General features: G+C 36.3%; 1 protein-coding gene across 2 annotated transcripts in view; it reads left to right on the top strand.

Moving 5' to 3' along the window:
- The first annotated feature begins 2,457 nt into the window (after window positions 1-2,457).
- LOC131167662 (protein cornichon homolog 1) overlaps window positions 2,458-16,786 on the top strand; it is a 46,674-nt gene continuing 32,345 nt past the window's right edge. For both annotated transcript variants that reach the window (XM_058126477.1, XM_058126476.1), the window contains exons 1-2: window positions 2,458-2,845; window positions 3,121-3,302. In XM_058126477.1, coding sequence (XP_057982460.1) covers window positions 2,771-2,845; window positions 3,121-3,302 — 257 coding nt within the window. In that variant the 5' untranslated portion in view covers window positions 2,458-2,770. The remainder of the gene's footprint in view (window positions 2,846-3,120; window positions 3,303-16,786) is intronic.

Genomic DNA, 16,786 nt, shown 5'->3' with positions numbered 1-16,786 from the left:
AATGATTTTTTTGAATGACTTCTAGTATTTTTCATTCAATGGAAATTTTAATTTAATTGTATTTAAAATTAATAAATTCAAATAGCCATTTTATTTTAATTTCATTAAAATTTTATATCGAAGGAACGATTTTTAATGCACCAAAATCAACCCTAATTACAAGTTGTCACAACACCAAACCCCATAAATTCTTATTTCCAATTTGCTGCAAAAACCTAACCCAAAACCAACAACATACCAAACAGGTTGCCATGGCCCATAACCTATTTTTTCACCATGCTGCAACAACAGCAGAAAAAAGAAACAAAGACAGAAGTAATAGCAAACAACCTCCTAGCTTTTCTGTGGAGGAAACAGAGCCTCATTGCTTTGTTAGGTGATGCAAGGACCCTCCACACATGGAAAAACTCTTGCTTGTGACCCATTTTGCTAATTAGGCAATGACTCAAACAAGGCCTAGAAAAATAGGACACACAAGGTTTCATGTTTCAGAGAAGGAAATTTTATGACGTCATCACCTCATATTTAGAGCTCCTTCTAGGCCCCAAACTTCCACCCCAAAGCAACTAAAGGCATCACAATTGGAACACAAAATCTTGTTTGAGTCTGAGGAAAAGCACATACTACAGTAATAAAATGGAAATTAGCCACAGGTCCTATAAGATCATTTTGGCCCATTGCAATCTGTGCAGGCTCATGCAAAGCCTTGCACCAGGCAAAGCCCTTAGTTCAAAAAGAGGGCACTGGAAAATCATGAGCCCTCAAGAGGAAATGTGTCTAAAGTGCACTCCATCACTTGCCATCCACTCCCACATCATGAGAAATTCAGGTATAGTGGATTACAGACACTCAACAGGGACCGCGCCACTGAAGCTGCCAGATGCTGGTCGGCTGCTTTGTGCTGGTGATATTCTGTGCCTGTTGGAAAGCCCAAAGATTAGATTTCAGTCTCTACCGCTACTAGAGATCATGTCATTCATAACGGAAGACCTAAGAGATGGTAAACATGTAGACAGAAGTGAATAGCTTAACAAAGTACGAGAAGCCAACACAAATTGGGCGAGATACAACAGCTAAGTCTCACTGAAAGGGATTGGCTTCACTTTTTCTCCCCTAAATCCTTCTCACCGTCTCATTCCAAATTATTTTAGGTCTATCCCAATACCCTTTCATGCCAAAAATAATATCTAACTCACTCCTTCTCACGGGTGTTCCACTAAGCATGCGTTTCAAATTGGGCAAGATAAAGCTTTCGAAATATAAATAATTTTGTTAAGACTTAATATAGATTGTAGGCCCACAATCTAACAGTCACAACTTTTAGGTAAAATAGTAATCTAACATGGTACCAGAGCAAGTTATCAGGAGACTTCGGTTTTAGTCTCATTGCCCCGTTTATTTGGTTGTTAAAAATTTATTTTATTCATTGTAAAGGGTGTTATCATGTATTTATCTCTCAAAGTTGGGTTGCACATATCGGGTGGTGGTAAGGCTTGATAAAAACTTGTGTCTGTAGAATGCAGTTCAATAGTCTATCAATGTCAACTTAAAAACTTGTGTCTATAGAATGCAGTTCAATAGTCTATCAATGTCAACTTACCAATTTGCAACCGATGAAAAGGATTATTCAAATTTCTAATTGTAGAACTGATAGCTTTAACAACAATTCCAATATCTAGTCCAATAACAGAGAGTGTAACCATAGCAACATTATGATAGTTATGTGTCCCCATTAAGTTCATTGCACCCAATTGAAGTTGTAAGTCAATTCCAATGGTTGGAATTTTAAGCTGGCAATATTTGCCTCCACATCAATCTTAGAAACATAAGAATCAACATAATATGTCGCATCGAGACCAACAAAGCTTATTTAAAGGTATACCAAACTGGAGCACAAAGGCTTAAGCAATAATAATTTATGGCAATCTGTTTTATGATTTTTAGTTGTTTTGACAATTTGTTGTTAGAAAGTTTAATATTTAGAAATAATTTTTTTAGATTAAATTATTAATTTATATATTTTAAATTAAAATTAAAAAATATATAATTAAAATAAAAATATACATAAATTTTTAAAAAATAATAAAGCAAATTACAATATACTTTTACTATTTTTCAGTAGTTATCTCTAATAAAATTTGTTATTGTAAAGTAAAAGTAGAACAATTTAGTAAAATAATTATAATAAAAATGATTTTTATTATAGTATTTTTTATAAGTATTATTTGTAATTTTTTTATTTTAATAATATTTTGATTTAACGATGAAAATGAACATTTTTTAATTAAAATTTTAATTTCTATTAGTTTATAAATGTTAACCAAACAAATTATTGATTTTTCGATTTTAGTTTATATTTATGATTTATGATATTCTTTTTTAGTTTTTATTTTTATAATATTTAACAGTAATACGGAACGATTTCTTATTTTTTCTTTTTTAATTGACCTTTAGATAAATTAAATCATAATTCTGAATCAACCCACATGGTAAGATCGGATCGAAGGCTAACCCGACCCATGGACATCCCTTCCGTGCTGCCGGCGCGCGCATGCCGCTGACGTCGTAGCATAGATACTCGTGGAGAAGCAGAAGTCTGCACTCTGCAAGACTTTACCTTTTTCTTCAACTTCAAGCCCGACGAGCCAGAATCGTAGTTCGAAATATTCTGAAACTCGTCGACGCAAGCAACGAAGCGCATCACTGGCACTAACCCTTTTCCTCCCAAGCTCATGTTCTCCAATTCGTGAATGCTAAATCAGTGTTAATCATGTATTTGGACCTCGTTCTGTGGTTAATCTGTTTCTTCATCAACATTGCTCTTCTCGCTTTGAACTTTTACCAGGTAATGTTCTCTATTTCTACTCTAAACCTAATTTCACGTACTTTACTCTCCATTTTAAGATAAAACGAGTTGAAACGCGGGAAAATATGAGGGTTTTAATGTTGATTTTAACTCTTTTTATTTTATTTTATTTTTTGGTTTCTTGTTTTAACTTCGGGTCTCGCGTTGGCAGAACAGACTGTTTATTTAATTGTTGCAGTTGTACTTGATTCATTTGCATTATTGCTTTTCGAGTTGGCTGTATCTAAGAGCAGTTTCTTTCTTTGTTGGTGTAGATTTTGAACCTATCTGATTTGGAGGACGACTACATAAATCCTTATGATTCATCATCTCACATTAATGCTGTGGTAGTCCCCGAATTTGTAGTGCATGGAGTACTTTGCGCCATTTTCCTCCTGACTTGGCATTGGCTCATGTTTCTTATGACACTTCCCATTACGTACTATAATATTATGCTGTAAGTATCATTTTTGGTCAATCCCAGAAAGAAATCCCACATCCAATTTGAACATGGGTCTTCCTGAAATTAAAGTTGAAAGTCACAGTACATAAATTGCTGTAGGATTTTGAGAGTAGCTGTCGTTCTTTTGTTAAAATCAAGATTCTGGCAGTTTAATTTCTGCTCATCTTTCTTAAAACAATAAAATGTTATATATTGATTTCGATGATTATCTATTTGGTACAAGTGAGGACTCTGCTATCTATTCTTATAGGGACATTAATCTCCTCTAAGATTTGATAAAAAGACAGTGATCTACCCTAAGGTTTTAAAAGACTTATCTTCCGTGAGGTTTCAAAATTCCACATATCTTCCCTGAAGTTTGTGAAAAAGACATTAACTTTCCCCTACATTTTACAAAAAAGAAAGAGTTTTGAGGGGTGTAGGTGTCTCAAAATTCAAATATTAGGGGAAGTTTGTGGGAGTTTTGGAACCTTAGGGGAGGTAATTGAATTTTTTGAAACCGTAGTGGAGGTCAATGATTTTTTGCCAAATCTCAAGGGAGCTCAATGTCTTTTGTCCATTGTTATATATTGATGACTATCTCAGATGTTATAAAAGATGGTTTACTATTGCTCAAATGCTTCATAATTGACTGTTATTGGTTGTTCATATTTGAAGATCCTACAATGAAACTGGGAAAGTGGGGCAAGTGTTGGGGTTAAACTAGAAGGGGAAAGAAGGAAGATAGTTTGATGAAAGCCTACATTTTCTTTTGTTGTTTTATGTTGGACTTCCCTGTGTCTGTGTGTTTGTGTGTGTGTGTGTTGGTTTCCTTTCTATTTGCAGAATCTTTGTTTTTTTATCTAGCTGCAGAGATTTTTTGTTCCGAGGATGTTTTTTATAGCTGCAAGGCAAGCTGTGAATCTTGTTTAAGTAATTAATTAAAAATTCTTAAAAAACAGCTTGTAGAAAACAGAGAATATATAAGAAAAATTTATGGACATTTTTGTAGTATTGGTTTACATCGTAGTTTGTAAATTTAGAAGACAAAATAATTGGCCAGGAAAATGGAATTTTAAATATCCCACAAACACATTGGCACAAATCTTATGTCAAAGAAATCAAGTTTACACTCTGCAATGCAATATTAAAGGATACATGTATCAAAGTAGTTCTAGTCATCAATCTTAAGCTTCATCCAACTCAACCAATGTCATGAGCAATTTAAATATAAATTTTTTTCCTTTCTCGCAAGCTTCTTTACATGCTAAGCAACTGTCAACCAAATATAACAATCACCTTTTAACTTATGTCTGGGAAGGAAGATATTCATTTTTGTTTTCCTTTAACCACCCAGTGACCAACCAAGATAAGATCAATATTTTTCCAAATTAAAAAAAAAGACCGAAATTAACTCTGTAAATTATCTAGTATTGACCAAATCTATTAAATCCTTCAGCACCTTACATTCAGTTTTTCCTCATGCATGATTTTATTGGCCTTACTGAATGCAATGGTTGGAGGATTCGAGTAATTGAACCCCTTATCTATGTACTTTTTTCAGTTCATCACATCATTATTTGCAGCTTGAGATTGGCATGTAACTGCAGAGAACCCACCATATACTAAAGGATTATGGGGTTGTGAAATCTGTACGACATGAATTTTGTTTAAAAATCAGCACGCACTTCATTACCTTTTTTTGTAGATAAAAAAATAACCTTCTTCAGAATTTATGAAATACAAACTTCATTAACTTTTCCTTACAGCTCACCATGTTAACTACAGTTTCATCTTGTTTAATATACTAAATGAAGGAACCATTGTATTTATTTCAGTAATGACATGACTCCTAATATTTGGACCTAAGTGTTTGTTTTACATGCTTTTATACCTCCCATATTTTTTTTTTTGCCTAAGCACTAAAAAACCTTACCTCCAGAGAACTAGGTCGAATAACTGTGGGCTGTTTTATTGGGAGTTGCTTTCGCAAGTGCCTCTTTGGAATGCCATCTGATAAAAAGTAATTTTGCAGTGTAAAAATATTAGTGCATTCAACGACGTGGATGGTAAGTTACATTCTTGGAGTTGGAAAATGATTTAAAACATAAAATAAACGTCGAAGGAAGTTGGTAGTTCTTGGAAGTTGATTTTATATCAACAATCATTTCTTGCTAAATTATTTTACATCACCACAGAGCTAATTTTGTGCTAGGAAATCACTTTTCTCCTAAGTTGTCTTGAAGGGGTTTGAGTGAATTAGGTGGACCAAAACTTGTTATTGTTAAATTTTATAAAAAAAATGCTATTATTCAATGAGCAGAACATTTATTTTTTTATTAAGGTAACAATTTTTAATGGTTTTGACATGTGAATTTTTTACTGCTTTCCCGAAACTTTTCTTGTCAAGTGCCATTTTGGTATGAAACTCTTAATGCTTGTTTTGGAATTCAACTTTTAAACAAACTGTACAAGGTTCTTTCTTAATTGCTTTAGCATGCTAAGCCCCCTTTACGGTGACTATTGATGATATTTGGTATGATCTTATTTGTTATTTATTTTTATATTCTGAAGGTTGCTTTAGCTTTCTTTGCCGTATGTTCCAAAGTGTAAATCTGATTTTAAGTTGGATTCTCATGTATACCTAGATGAGAATCATATTGTGTTCAAATAAATCTATATTCAGAACTCATTGTATTTCTTATTTTTTCCCTAGATTATTTAAGCTGGTTGAATAAATCTCTGAAGTTTATATTCTCCCCTATGGTTTCATGAGCAGTGCAGTTTGCAAAAAGTAATTTTGGTCCTTCACTCATGTGGCTGAGTAATTTTTAGCCAACTCATATTGTATTGAAGCAGACTGAGAATTCAAATTCACAGTGTGTTTTTCTAAAGATTATTTTTTCTGATTCTTCACCATGAATTCCCATGATGTATGCTGTTTGGGATGATATAACGCTAATTGAAGAGACTAGAGAGCACAGTTAAATCCAAACGTTAGAACTTCATGGAGGATCTAAAGGACCTAAAGGATAAGTCAGGCTGAGTGCATGAAAAGAGTATATATTTGTAAATTTGGCAAAGTAGGCAAGGAAATGGAGTAGTTGATATTAATAGCCAAATTTCAAAGAAGGATGTGTTATAGATAAAGAGACCCTACAAAGCTCTTAGTCCAGATATGCTGTGCAGAGATTCAAATGAGAGTTCTAGGTGTCTATTCTTCATTGTAAGGTGACGAGATACATATGGAATAATCTGTTTTTGTTTTTTGGAGAAGAGTGGGTGGCTCCGGAATCCATATTTGATTTTTTAATAGTAAAGTTTTGGGGCTTTGGAAAGAATAAAACAGGGAGGAAAATTTTTGGGTCTGCACAGTTTTTTCAGTGCTGTGGTTGATGTGGATTGAAAGGAATGCCAGAACTTTCAGAGATAAGAAGACCCCTTCTTCTCTACTCTGGCAGAAAGTCATTTTTTATGCCTCTTTTTGGCACATTCTTTTCGGATTTTTTAAGGGTTTATCGCTGTCTGACGTCCAAAGAGATTGGAAGGCAGATTTAATGTAATTATTCAGGAAAGGAAGATGTGAGCTGCAGATTGGATCCTAAGTAAGGCTCTCCTATTATGGACTTCCCACAAAAGGGTCTCGGTGATAAACAGATCCATAGTTCAGAAATTAAGGGCCCAAGTTCTGTATTGTTGGGTCCAGATAATGGAAAGGTCCAAATGAGTGCCCCGACTTCCCATAAGACAAGTACTAGGAAGGGGAATAATATCTTCTGGTAACAAAAAAGTGTTTGAGCCCCTTATTAATAAAAAATATTATTCAACCTTCAGTTTCTAAGGATGGGAATCAAATTGTCCAAGAGTCGGAGGAAGTTCAGGATGTTAGAAGACCAGATTCGTTTCAAGAATGTCAATAAAATTGCATTTAGGCCTGTAGATGTTTTATAAGGTGATACAGGAAAGAGTAAAAAAGAAGCAGGGTTGGGGGAGAAGTATGTTGATTGTCATTCTTATACTGATAAATTTGAAGATAAGAAGGTTTATGCTCGTTGAAAGGCAGTTTGTTGGGATGCTGATGAAGAAGATATTCGAAGGCAGAGGGAAAATTCTGGTGAGTCAACTACAAAGGTACTAAGGAGGGACTCTAAGGGCGAGTTCAGTATTGTGAAGTTCCTTAAGTTGAGAAGAATGTTGGAGGTTCTAATGAGATTAGAAATGGTAAGGAGGTGAAGAATTGGGGGAATTATTCAGATTCAGATTTTGACTGTGTTGTGGGGTTGTTGTTGGATGATATTCGGGAACAATATGGGTGTGTTTTTAACTCCCATGATGAGGTAGGGGATTTATCTTATGTTCACCCACCCCCATTGGAGAGCCTGGAGGGTGTTTCGATTTTTGATAATGATGGGTTGCCAAATCAATCAAGGAAAGTTCGGAGGAGATAGAAGCTCAAATTCTTTTGGATAAAATGGATTTAAAGTCGAGCGGTATTGGAGGAAATGTAGTGTGTTTGGATGATGGCAAAAGTCAAAAGGTGAAGCGTCAAAGAGAACTAGCAAATTTGAAAGTACAATAAATTATGATGGTAAGAGTTTGAAAAGGGGGTTTCTTGGTTAATTTCGTTTAATATTTTTGGATTTAGTGTCTTTTATTTTCCTTTTTTCATCTTTTTTGTTTGGTGGATTCTTTGTTCCCACTTAGCACCTTCTATTCTCTCTACCTAATATACTTTCTTTTGTTGTTAAAAAAAAAAATGAAATTGTGCGTCTTTGTTTGTTTTCAGTTTTTCCTAGAGGATTTCTTATCCTCCATTCTTCGTAATTATTCTTTTCAATGATAGATCCTTTTTTGTTATAAAAATGCCAAAAGTCAAAGAAGTATCAAGTACTCACCAGAGTCGAGCAACTAGGAATGTACACATAGGATATAGGTGGAATGGCTAAAATAGAGAAGTGCTTGTAAAAGCGTCGAGCAATTGTTGAATGCCTACTATTGACTAAATTGAAAGTAAACCGATGTATTCCAATAGTAACACTGGCTATGTTATATGTATTAGAATATTGGCTAATTAGAAAGGAAAATAAAAGACATTTCAAAGAGTACAACTAAAATGAGGGTGTCACATTAGATGATCGGCAATTGGCAATGCAAGCAAAGATGGAGTGTGGGAGGGTTTAGGAGGTGACACCAACTGAAGACAAGATAAGAGAAAATTGTTTAAGATGGTTTGGAGGTGCGCAACAAAGACTATTGGATGGAACAATAGGGGAGAATTATTTGATCAGGTTAGTGTTGCTAGTGCTCATTGTTAGAACAAGAATGTTGGCCTAAATGGAATCCAAGGGGGCGGGTGAGTTAAGTGCTTTTGTATTTCATTTGCAATCTAAAAATTCAAATATGACTATATGAGATGTTGAAACTAATTAAGCAATCACACATAGTGAGGGAGCGGGGGAGGGACGGCCGGACATTGAAAATCCAACAGTGGTTAATAACTAAAAAATATCTCAAATACTAATTTTAATTACTAAAAAGGAGGGAGCTAATCATTGATTGATAAATCCAACAATGGCTTATAATTTAAAATTTTCTCAAATTAATTACTAAAAATTAATACAAAGAGAGTTATCCAAAAATATAAGGTCAAGGATATAAAGTCAACATGGCATGAAATAATCGGGGTTCATACGAGGAGAAAAGAACTGTAGTATATGTGAAGTATGCACAAAATAAGCAAGCAATTGCATGCATGCAATGGAAGCTTACATAGCGCATGCATGTATGTGCCTATAATAGTTTGTGAAGGTCCACCTACAAACAGGAGAACTTAGTACAAATGCTAAGATTGCTTAAGGTGATGAACTTAAATAATTTTTTTGATAACAAAATAAATCTATTAATGATTGAAATAATTACAGTGGAAGAAGGATGAGAAACCTCCTAGAAAGAAAGCAAAAAATAAATAAAAATTACATCAAAGCTACCTTCCAATCCCTTAGAATATTAGACAAAACCCCTAAAAGCCAAAAAAATGTGCAGCTTTCTCCCAAAAGCAACCAAAGAATTGCATGAGTTGCATGTTTCCAAGATATCCCTCCTCTTTCATTCTTCTCAAAACCCTGAAATTTTACCATAAAAAAAATGTGAATGGTTTCCAAAGTCGTCCATTCCTTACCAAAATACAACAAGAAGTTGTTCCACATATACCTTGCTACCTTGCAATAAAGGGAGATATTGCTGGAAATCTCATTTGACTTGCGACACAATATGCAAATATGTAGACTAAGGGCTTTGTAAGGCCTCCTAATTTGGAACACATCACTTGTATTGATCTTGTTGAGAATAGTCCAAATGAAAGTCTGGACTTTAAATGGAAACTTTGCTTTCCAAACAACTTTGTTTAATAGGAAGGGGGTTGGACTTATAAGTTAGAAAAGAAATTCTTTGAAGAAAAAGACCCCAAAGCATACCCAGTCCAAAGCCTTGTATCCCCCACGAAGTTTGCTAGAAAGAATCTAGCACACCTAGTAAGTTAACTTATCAACCTCTCTTTTATTGGAACTCCAAGTGGGAATTCCAAGAAAAAGACACCCCCCCCCCCCCCCAAAAAAAAAAGAAAGAAATAAAAATCTGAAATTGGTGCATTATGAACAAAAGAAAGCCTAAATAAGTACGACGCCAACAACTCCAATGAAGAGATCCTCCTAGAAACGAATTTTATCCCCAATTCCCACTTTGAGACATGTGAGAGGAAAGAAAAGGTAACCTACCTCAGTGGCTTGCATGAGTAGCATTGCTGCTCCGTCTAGAATCCCACCCATTCCTCTGCATTCCATGTTTACTCATAACCTTATGTCATAAGAATTAGATTCTAATGGAAACCTGTGTAACCTTTTCCCAATCAAGGAGATTTTCTTAGAAACAATTTTACCAAGTCTCATATCCCCTGACTTAGGCCTCTTAACAACTTTCCATCTAACTACTTATCTAGGTGGTCCTTTTTATTCTCCCAGTACTTGACCACAAGAAATCTCTTGTAATCTTCTCCAACTTCCTCCCCCCCCACACTAGAGGGTATTTTGAAAAGGGATAAAAAATATTTTTTTTTGGGGGAGTGGGAGAGTGGTCTTCACAAGGGAAGCACTAATAAGAGTGAGTTTATCTCGTAGCTAGAGACAAACCTTCTTCCACCCCTCTTATCTTTTCCCCACTCTTTGGATCACTGGATCCAAGCAAACATTCAACAAAAGGATTACCCCTAAAGGGAGGCCAAGGTATAACAAAGGCCAGGCTTGGGACTCACAATGTTCTAAAGTTCTAAAAACCTCTAATTCCTTACTACTTAAGCACAAATTGATACCATCTAAACGATTTTTGGGCATATTAATCTTCAACGGCAAAATTCTCTGAGATTTGTAGCAAAATTAGAACCTTGCATAATCTCACAGCATTATTTTCAAGGAAAAAGATGATGTCATCCACAAACTGAAGATGAAGATGAGACCTTCACCTCCTCCCTTCCGATAGAAAGACCACTAATGTTCCCCTTGATCTTGAGCTCAAGAAATCATACTACTCAAAACATCCACGAAGAAGGTAAGCAGAAAAGGGGATAATGGACCCCCTTGCCTTAACCTCTGCAAAACATTGAACCAGTCCCTGGGCTGAGCATTAGCAATCATAGACAAATTGGTTGAATTGAGGCACCCTATTATCCACTTGTACCTATGACTACCAAATCCCTTTTCTGTAGCACTTTCTCCAAGAATCCCCAATTAACAATGTCATAGGCTTTTTCAAAATCCAATTTAAAGACTGCATCCTTCTTACCTCTTCTCCTTGCATCAACTACCTCAATTGCTACCAAAACTGCTTCTAATATCTCTATCTTTAACAAAAGCAGATTGGGCCAAAGACACCGTAACGTTAAATCGAGTATTGTTGGGTTTAGTTAGTAGTTAATTATGTGTTTAGTTTAATTAGTATATTTGGGGACTTGTTTGTAATATTTGTGTATCTAGGGGTATGTTTATGATGTAACTAGTTTTAGGGGTTTATGTGTAATTTTATGTGAAGAGGTTTTCCTATAAATAGTGTGTGAAAGTATTGTTGTAGGCAGTTGTTTTTGAATTTGAATTGAAGTGAACGTGAGTTTCCCCCTTGTATCTCCTCTGTCCTCTCTTCCTTCCTCCTTCCCTTCTCCTCTCATACATTCTCCTATGGCTGCAGATCCTTGATGCCGCCCCTGCATCACATTGTATTCCCCCAGCACCTGTTTAATACTTCTTCGGAAGAACCTCAGTTAACACCTTATGGACACTCCCAGACTAATAGGACTGAAATCCTTCACCCTCTTGGACGTTTTCTTTTTCAGTATAAGAGTAATGAAAGTAGAGTTGATGCTCTTGCTCACCACTCCACTCCTGTGGAATTCCTAAAAATTTAATATCCTCTTTCAGCGCTCCTCAACTATCTTGAAAGTTAGCAATTGTGAAACTGTGGAAGGCTGGTCCTTTGTTTCTATCCATATCACGTTGCCCTTACCTCACCAACTGCTTAGCCACCTCTTCCCCAATTGGTCTCCAATCTAGCGTCTCTGCCTGTTAACCTATTCTTACACTTATCTGCATGCAACACTTTATAAAAGTTAGTGGTCTCATCCCCCATTTCTTTGTGATCTCTTCACCCTCACTGAAATTAACTCCAACTCTTTAATCAGACTTGCCTCCTCTTTTTAGCCTCTCTATGAAAAAGACTAGAATTACAATACCCCTCTCTAACTCAACTAACTCTCGATTTTTGATGCCAACTCCTCTCTTCCCTCATCAAAAGCACCCCAAGTTCATTATTGCTAGGGCAAAGCCTTCTAACTCTATATCTTCTCGCACTCCTCTAGTCTAACCATATCCTTCAAGTTGTTATTTTTCTTCTATTTAATATCCCAAAAAACTTCTTTACTCCAAACCTTTAGCTTATTTTTGACAATTTTCAATTTTCTCATCAACTTAAAACCCTGTCCACCCTTGAACACAGCACTCCTTCCACCATAATATAATGATCTCACAAAAGGAAGGGTGCGAAAGCCACATATTCTCAAATCTAAAAGAGATCAGACCCCACTGCATGGGGTTTGGATCCAAAAGAATTGGGCAGTGATTAGAAGTAGGCCTAACCTACACCTCTTGTGCAATGTTTAGTAAAAAGAAATCTATCGATGCGAGTCAAGGCTTGTCTATCCCTGGATGCCGTCCTGTAAAATAATTAGTATTCAAAGGATTCGTTTTCCTAAGGCTGCAATCCCAACTGGACGAATCAAAATTTCTCATGCTACTAGCCACCCTTGATCCCCTAAACTTTTCCTTAGAGGTCCTAATAACATTGAAATTTCCCTCTACCAACCAACAGGGATTGCAAAGCCCAAGCAGGCTAGCTGGCTCTTCCAAAAAAACCACTCCATAGGAATGTTGTGTAGGGCCATAAACAAAGGTACCATTGCCCAACACCCTTAATCTTAAATAGGACAGGCAGGAAAGAACTAGTATCCCATGCCACGGTTTGACCTCTTTAAGCTCCTGATGAGAGAGATACCCACTCCTCGATTCTATAATTCCAGATACTCTTAAAGAAATAAGTGTCAATCCCACCTAATTTAAACTCTTGCAAAAGCAAAATATCTGGGGTAATTTTGTTCACCATATCTTAACAACCCTTATCTAACCTCCTAAACCTCAAACATTCTAGGACCAAAGCTCTATGTAGTAATTCTATCAACCCCCTAAAACCTACCTCCTTTCTCATAATTAATTAAGGTAATCTAACCAGTTCTCTGGTTCTTTGCCCAATTTATTAGCTTTTTTCTTCTTCCCTATTCCCTCTTTCTTAAGCCTAAGAAAATCCCCAGATGGAGCTATTAAGCTAAGACCCAAATCTTCAAGAAGTTCCCCCATCCAGTTTTTCTCTCTCATCACCTAGAAGGTCAGAAGGTATTTTGGTTTTCCTCAAACTCTAATTCCTTGTAGCACTTCAATAATTCAGAGCTAAATATGAGAAGACGCAAAAGTAGAATCACCTTCAGAAATTGCACTGTTCCCCAAATTTACTTCAAGAATGTTGTTTCCCAAGTCACTTGTCATTGCGGTGGTATTAGGAAAAGAGTTTGAGGGTTTGGATTTGTTGAAGGGAGAGAGAATTCTGTGATTGCTGTGTAAAGACTGGGTCCCTTTGAAATCCTGACAGCATCTGTACTTTGATTTCTCATACCTAGACCAAATCGATTCTCGATTCTGCCTTGTCCCTGCTTTCTTCTTCCCTCCTCAATTTTTCAATTAGTGACTCTTCAACCTCAAATACGAATGAGGAGAACAATGGCTCTGTATCTTTTACAAAATTGAAAATAGCTTTGTTTTAACTCCGTGATTCCACAACCCCTTTTTTTTTCTTCTTGTCATAGAGGCCTTTCTTACCCATTTTCTTCTTTGTTTGTTCATAGACTTTTGACAGTCTGCAAGACTTGAAATGGAGCTGCTGGTCCTTCTGAGTTCGGATGCTTCCAATGCTTTTTTGAACTCTCTGAACTCCTCATCTGTTGCAGCTTTGATCTTCTCACAATCTCTCTGTTTCCCTACTTCGTCTTCGTTAGTGTGTATCTCCTCTAGCTGCATTGTCGTTCTCCTCTCTTGTTTTTTCTCGTGAGCCCAAAAGAAGCACTCTCCGAAGAAGAGGGCTCTTGCCCACTGAATTGAATATAAGCCTGAATTTGCCCCAGCCCAATAAATCCTTGGACTGTTTGAAATTTCAATTGGGCCTCATATTTCAAGACCTCTGCAAGTGGTTCTCCTTTGGTTGGGTTTGTGTTCTCTGATTTAGGCCCAATGGACCTGTATCTTCTAGCCTAATTCTCATCAATCCCATTATCTCGTAATCTCCTAAGAACTCCAGTTGATTGCCCTGTCAAATCATTTTATTTAATACATTAGCCATTAAAACAGACAAAAGGGGAGAGTGGGTCACCTTGTCTAACGCCCCTTGAAGCACTAAACCAAGATTTAGATTCACCATTGTCTATGCAAAAAACCAAACATGAGATAAGCAATCCCTTAAATGAGTTGCCATCCCTCCCCAATCCCCTTCCTCAAAAAAATCTTGTCTAAGAAATTCTAACTCTATCATAAGCTTTCTTTTAAAATCCAATTTAAAAATGATCCCCTTTTCCTTTCTCCTTTGAGTGGACCTCCACTACCTTGTTGGCAATCAAAATGGCATCCACAATTTGCGGACTCCCCCACAAACACAGTTTGAGCCTTAGAAATAGTCTTGTCAGTCTATTCACTAGTACTTCATTGATAATCTTATTCACACCGGATTCACACTGGATGCTAGACTAATAGGTTTGTAATTTGTATTCTTAGTAGACCTACTCTTCTTAGGCAACAAAGTAATAAGTGAAGTTAGTGCTTTTACTTAGAATACCAAACAACAACAACAAAAAAAACCACGCCTTAAGTCCCACTAGTTGGGGTTGGCTACATGAATAATTTTTTGCCAATTTACACGATTGTGGACAATTTCCTCCAATAACTTAACGGATATTTGAATCATTATTCATGATCTCATTCCAAGTTTTTTTAGATATGCTCCTACTCCTAATGCCACTTACACTAACTAGCTCACTCCTCCTCATTGGTGTTGCACAAGCCTAAATGATTTGAGCTGCCCCTCGCTTATCTTATCTTAGGTGCTATGCCTAACTTACTGCGAAGATGTTCATTCCTTAATTTATCGTTTAACATTATACCGCTCATCCACCTTAATTCAAGATTTGGATATGTCATTTCTTAGTTGCCCAACATTCTGATCTATATAGCATAACTAGTCTTATAATTGTCCTATAAAACTTTCCATTTAATTTTAAAGGTACTCAGAATCCTATTCCAATAAAATTCAGTAAATGCTTTGACCAGATTCACTTTAATCAATTCCCAACAATCTTAGAAAAAAACCATATCAAAACTGTTGGTTTGGGAGCCTTATCTCTCTCCTTCCCAAACACATTGCTCCTTACTTCTTCCTCCTCAAACAGTTTTACCAACCAAGACAACTGATCTAGAAATAGGATTCCACTTTGAACCCTGGATCATCGGTCTACTAACATCCTTCTCAGCATAAAAGTCAGAATAAAAATGAGTAATCTCAGAAGCAATCAAATAGGGATCTGATATCACCTCACCTCTATTGAAAATTTGAAATCCAATTCCCCGATCAAATTCTTCCTCCTCTTTTCCTTTAGCCAACTTATGAAAGATTATTATTATTATTATTATTATTATTATAATTATTCCAAATAGAGGATAGTTTTTTTAAAACTAGGGCACAAGTTACATAATTGCAAGAGTGCTGCCCTCCAATCTCTTGTGAGGTTGGACAGCAATAACCCCTGAGAAAATCCAAGAGAGTACACCCAAAGAGATGCGAGGAAAGTTGCTCTATCTTGAAGTAACCTTGAGCGGGTTGACCGACCTTTAACAATCTTAGCATTCCTCTCAATCCACAAGGTCCAAAGGATGGTGAATATTGCCCCAAACCAAAGAAGCACTTCGGTTTCTATATTTTCCAAAACGTTTGAAGTTGACCAATGAAAAAATTCCCACCTTTCTTGGGGCCATTCTTGCTAGAGAAAAAAGGGCATTCCAATGCTACCTTGGAATGCTTATATTGTTTCATGCTTGCATGACACATTAGACCCCCAAAGAATGTGGTTCCAAGGGAAAAGGTTGGGGGAGGGAGGTTTTAAAAGGGGAGAGAGAAAAGATTCAAAAGTGAATGTACCCAAGGAATCTCCCTTCCACACTCTCCCGTCCTTATGAATGGTAGGAACATGATTCTCTAGTAAAGAAAGGAGGATAGTGAGCTTTTTGACCTCTCTTTCATTGAGATTCGCAAAGAAATGGAAAAATTCCAAGAAGAAAGACCAGAAGAAATGGAGGCATTGATGGGAGCGATATATAATAGTGAAAGCTTGAATAATCGAGGAAATTTCAACTCCAACGAAGACTCCTCACCTACATGCCCTTCTACAAGGTTTTTTTTTTTTTTTTCGCTTTGAACTGGATAGGAGGAAAGAACAAAACAATCTATTTGGGATATGAATTTTCAGTGATTAAAGGTAATGCCATTGCCTCTTGTCTCCCACCCGTTTCATTTGATCCCATACTTGCTCTTAATCACCTTATGCTATAGGAAGTCAACTTCTAAAGGGAACCTCTAAAGCCCTTTGCCTATGTGGGAGGTGCTTTTGCATACCACATTCTTGATACCTAGACCACCCTCAGGCTCAAGTTTGTTGATCACATCCTAGCTAACTAGATGGTCTCCTTAGAAGGAAATCATGCATCAACTGCTCTAACGATTTGGCTACTTTTGTGGGAATCATAAACAGGGAGAGATAATAAATAGGAATTAAGAGAGAAATAAGCCCTCTTCCAACCTTCCAATCTCCT

This window comes from Malania oleifera, chromosome 11 (assembly GCF_029873635.1).
Source record: "Malania oleifera isolate guangnan ecotype guangnan chromosome 11, ASM2987363v1, whole genome shotgun sequence".
Lineage (NCBI taxonomy): Eukaryota > Viridiplantae > Streptophyta > Magnoliopsida > Santalales > Ximeniaceae > Malania > Malania oleifera.
Note: the sequence above shows the minus strand (reverse complement) of the source record. Positions and strands in the feature narration are given on the sequence as shown.